The sequence below is a fragment of the Triticum aestivum genome, chromosome 3B (assembly GCF_018294505.1).
Source record: "Triticum aestivum cultivar Chinese Spring chromosome 3B, IWGSC CS RefSeq v2.1, whole genome shotgun sequence".
Lineage (NCBI taxonomy): Eukaryota > Viridiplantae > Streptophyta > Magnoliopsida > Poales > Poaceae > Triticum > Triticum aestivum.
In genome coordinates this window covers 612,131,267-612,135,228 of record NC_057801.1, presented here as the reverse complement: position 1 = coordinate 612,135,228, position 3,962 = coordinate 612,131,267, and the positions used below count along the sequence as shown (strand labels likewise).

Sequence of the window (3,962 nt, the reverse complement as noted above, 5' to 3'; positions counted from 1 at the left end):
CGGCACGGCACAACGGTCCAGGGCACATGTGCGACATCAACTCAGGTGGTTGGGAAGGTGGGGTTTGGGTGGTGACGAAGTGGGAGGAGTGGTTCTCGTGGTTGCGGAGCGGGCAAGAAGCGGTGGAGGTGTGTGATATGTGCGTTAGCTGGGTCCCACATTAAAGAGTTGGCATGGCGGGCTAACTTGGCAGTCACCATGGTCAAAATCGCTTTAGTCAGTGAAAACCCCGGGGAGGGAGAGAAATACCTAAATGGATGGTTAGTTCGGGATGTGGGAGGGCCGATTTTGAAGTTGGGGGTTGAATGTTCATCCGGGTGGCAAGTTCGGGCTTATAAAGTGGACTTTTTTTAGCTGCCAAACCATAATTCAGTATGTATTGTCTGGTTGTTCAGTCTGTACAAGTACAAAATGGCTGGATTACAGTGAGTACATCTGAGGTCTGATACACTTTTCCTGAGAATGAAACATACCACTATCTAATAATCCATCCGTAATAAAGAAATATAAGAGCATTTAGATTACTAGTTCAGTGATTTAAATGCTCTTATATTTCTTTACTATGGGAGTAATTCACATTGTGAAACTTGAATAGTGACAAATTTCTGCTATTACTAAAAATTGAATTCAACAACATACTTCTGTGTGGAAGTGGAAACAACGGCAAAGCAAAACTGCTTCAACCCCCTATCTTCTGTGTATGCTACAGTCCTAAATATTTTCTTTACTCCGTCGTGTTAAAAGAAGGGAACCCTTTTGTGCAGCCGTCTGCAACTACGGGCCTCCCAACAAATAAACGAATGTGTCTACGCCTATCCTAGTACAATTACGTATTACATGATAATAAAGCTCCATCTCGTCGTGTCCTTTGCCATTTCTGACACTGGTTGGTCAGTACTGGGAGTTCTGGAAGAACATGTCCTCCTCCCTCGGCTCCTCCTTGGCGCTCGATGCGTGCATCGCGTCGTTCTGCCTCTGCTGCTCCTGGTGCTGGCTCATGTACGACGCCGTCGGGTTGTCAAAACCGGCCCCGGAGAAGCCGAAGTTGCCGTTGAAGCCGAACGAGCCCGGGTTCTGGCCGCCGAACCCGTCGGGCCTCGGCGCGTACTGCTGTGTCCCGGCCACGTTGGGGGCGGCGCTGGCTTGGTACGCCATGGCGGACGGCTGCGGGTTAAGGTAGTGGCCGGTGCTCGCGGTGCTGTCCGCCGCCCGGGGCGCGGGGCGGTAGAGCGCGGCGCTTCCCCTGGCGGCGGGCACGTCGTGGTTGTGCTTGCCCTCGTACGTGGTGATCACGGCGCGCAGGTCGTGGGACGCGCGCTCCACGTGCTTCCGCACGGGGCACCCCACCGTGGTGCACTTGTAGTAGCTCCGCGGGTTCGGGTTGCCCTTCACCACCTTCTGCCCGTACTTCCTCCACCGGTAGCCGTCGTCGAGGATGTCGATGTCGCTCATGGTCTGGACGACCACCCTCGGCTCCCGCACCGTACGGTTGCCGGCCATGTTTATTCCCTCGCCGTCACCACTGTCTCTCCTCCTGAAAATTTGGCCGGTAGCAGGTTAATTTCCTCTGTTCCTCCAACAATGCAACTCGTACATATACACGTTGGATCCAGAAAAATCGAAGTACAAGTTGAAGTTGGTACCCACCTCTTGGAATCCGGCTCATCATCGTCGTTGTCGTTACGGCCGACGTTGCCAGAGCGCGGCGAGCTTACACCGTTGTCGTCGTCCCCGAAGGACGCCGACGAGTTCTCGGGCGTGGTGACCATCCCTCCGAAGGAATTCTCAGACGCGTCGCCGCCGATCTGCAGCACCTGGGCCGCCGCCGCGCCGCCGCCGGAGCCCCTGCGCGTGTTGAGCGGCTTGGCGTGGTTGTGCGTGCCCTTGTACACGATCTCGGTGATCTGGCCCTCCAGCGACGTCTCCACCTTCTTCTTGGTGGGGCAGTTGGGGAAGGTGCACTTGTAGTAGCTGCGGGGGTTCTCGCTCCCCTTCACCTGCTTCTGCCCGTACTTGCGCCAGTTGTACCCGTCGTCCGACGACCGCCTCTGCGAGTGCGTCTGCCTGTACGCGCCCGCAGGCGCCATCTCCGACGAGGTCGCCTGGAGCGCCGGCGCGCTGAAGCTCGCCGGGTTGGCGGCACTCGCGTTCATGCCTTCTTGTTGCTGGCCGTACCCCCATGCCTGCTGCTGCTGGCCTGTGTACGCTTCCTCCCCCTGAATCATTGCAAAGGATAATTTAAAATTAGGGAATCTCTCGTGTGCTGTTGGGGTTTCCGCTAATCAATCACTGTCACAGGACTATTTCTCACAACCATCTTATAAAAAAGAAAAGATGATGACACGACAGCGCGACAGGTGCTCCGTTTGTGGACGCGGAATGAAGAAAAATCGTATTCTAGTGCAAGTAGTTTATACTTATTTGACAAAGTCGCCGAGGACAGCGCATGGTTCGTGGTCTCACCTGTGACGCCACAGCAACCGGTGGCTGCAAGCTAGTCGTCATCGTCGCACGCGCGGCCTCCTCGCTGTTCGCTGGCGCCGTCTGGAACGAGAAGTCGGAGTAGGGCTGCCTCTGCTCCTCCTTGCCGCCCTGCTCGGCGGCGCTCGGCGTCGGCGCCTCCGGCCGCCAGTTGAACTGGGACCCGAACGCGCCCGTCGTGGGTGACGGGAAGATCTGAAACGACCAACCAAAACCGCGAATTAGCGACACGAATTCAATCGGATGACATGGCGCCAACGGAATTCCATGGTGCGCTTGCTTACACTGGAGGTGAGGAGCACCGGGGAGTCGAGGAAGTCGGCGAGGTTCATGCCGGCGGGCATGCTGAAGAAGGACGACGGCGACATGAGCGAAGGCGAGAGCGGCAGGGAAGGCGGGGTCAGGGCCTTGTACCCGGACGCGCCGCCGGCCGCGGCGGAGCCGCCCAGCATTTCAGTGAAGCTCGCGCTCCCGAAGGAGAAGGAGCCGGGCCTCGAATTGGCCGACGTCTCCACGCTCCCTGACGACGAGGTTGTCATCGGAGAGGACTCTGATCCAAAATTGCGCGCGTGCGTGTTACGGCGTACGACGGTCGTCTGGCCGGCGTGTCTGCGTCCGGCGTGTACGTACGGCGAGGGGGAGAGAGGAGGAGGAGGAGGCGGAGGGGGAGAGGGGCGATCGGTTGGATTGCTTGGACGGAACGGGGGAGGAGGACTATATAGAGCTTTGAAAACTTTGACCGTGGACTGGTCAAACCTCGTGCCGTTTGACTGGCGGCGCGTTAGGCTAACGAGCGATGAGCGACGAGCTGTCAGGAGGTACCCACCAGTAGCGACGAGCCATGCCGCTGAGTGGGGGCGACGTGGCAGTTCGCCTCTCACCCCGGCGCGGGTGCGGGTACGATTCTGGGTGAGAGGAAGAGTTGGTGGTCATGGCTCATTTCTTTGACCTGTTCCAACCTCCAGCGTGGATTGTACTCTTTGGTTCTAAATTAGAATTGAGGTCGATTAAATCGAAATGATTGAAGCTAAGAAACACAACGCAAAACTAGTTTAATTATGGTGCTTCGATCGGATTCACTGTTTGGAGCCATGCTCTTGTAGAGATGTGGTGCTGCTGAGCTTGTCATGTCCATACGGATCAACACCGATGTTTGCTTGGCTGCCTTTTGTGGTTGTTCTTCGTTTTATATCCATTTTTGTTCATACTCTGATCACTGATCATTGTACTCAATTGCAGTGGAGCAAGACCTTTAGAAACGCAAACAAACTTCGAAAAGTATCTTTCGATGACATGTGTTTTCAACTCCTACACGAAGGGAAATAGCCCATTCGGTAGAATTTTCAAATAATGTTTTGAAAAGTTATTCTTTCCTTCTTAAAGTGACACTACACATATAATTTAATCCTCTGAGTTTCTTCTTTATTTTTGTTTCAACCAGGACCCAAAGTTGCGCCCACCAATATCTTTCAGATGCGGGT

At 55.1% G+C, this 3,962-nt stretch overlaps 1 protein-coding gene across 1 annotated transcript; it reads right to left on the bottom strand.

Moving 5' to 3' along the window:
- Window positions 1–576: 576 nt before the first annotated feature.
- LOC123071253 (WRKY transcription factor WRKY24) lies at window positions 577–3,164 on the bottom strand. The gene is made up of 4 exons (XM_044494781.1): window positions 2,766–3,164; window positions 2,464–2,676; window positions 1,648–2,216; window positions 577–1,534 (listed from the first exon to the last, which is right to left on the bottom strand). The coding sequence occupies exons 1-4, from the start codon at window positions 3,018–3,020 to the stop codon at window positions 892–894; spliced, it is 1,680 nt and encodes a 559-aa protein (XP_044350716.1). The 5' UTR covers window positions 3,021–3,164; the 3' UTR covers window positions 577–891.
- Between the last annotated feature and the right edge of the window lie 798 nt (window positions 3,165–3,962).

What these genes read in the sequence shown, in the direction of transcription:
- LOC123071253 (XM_044494781.1), bottom strand. Translation starts at nt 3,020, where the DNA reads ATGACAACCTCGTCGTCAGGGAGCGTGGAGACGTCGGCCAATTCGAGG. An exon ending in CGGTGCTCCTCACCTCCAGT is followed by an intron (nt 2,677 to 2,765) that starts GTAAGCAAGCGC and finishes TGGTCGTTTCAG; the next exon opens with ATCTTCCCGTCACCCACGAC. An exon ending in GATGAGCCGGATTCCAAGAG is followed by an intron (nt 1,535 to 1,647) that starts GTGGGTACCAAC and finishes CCAAATTTTCAG; the next exon opens with GAGGAGAGACAGTGGTGACG.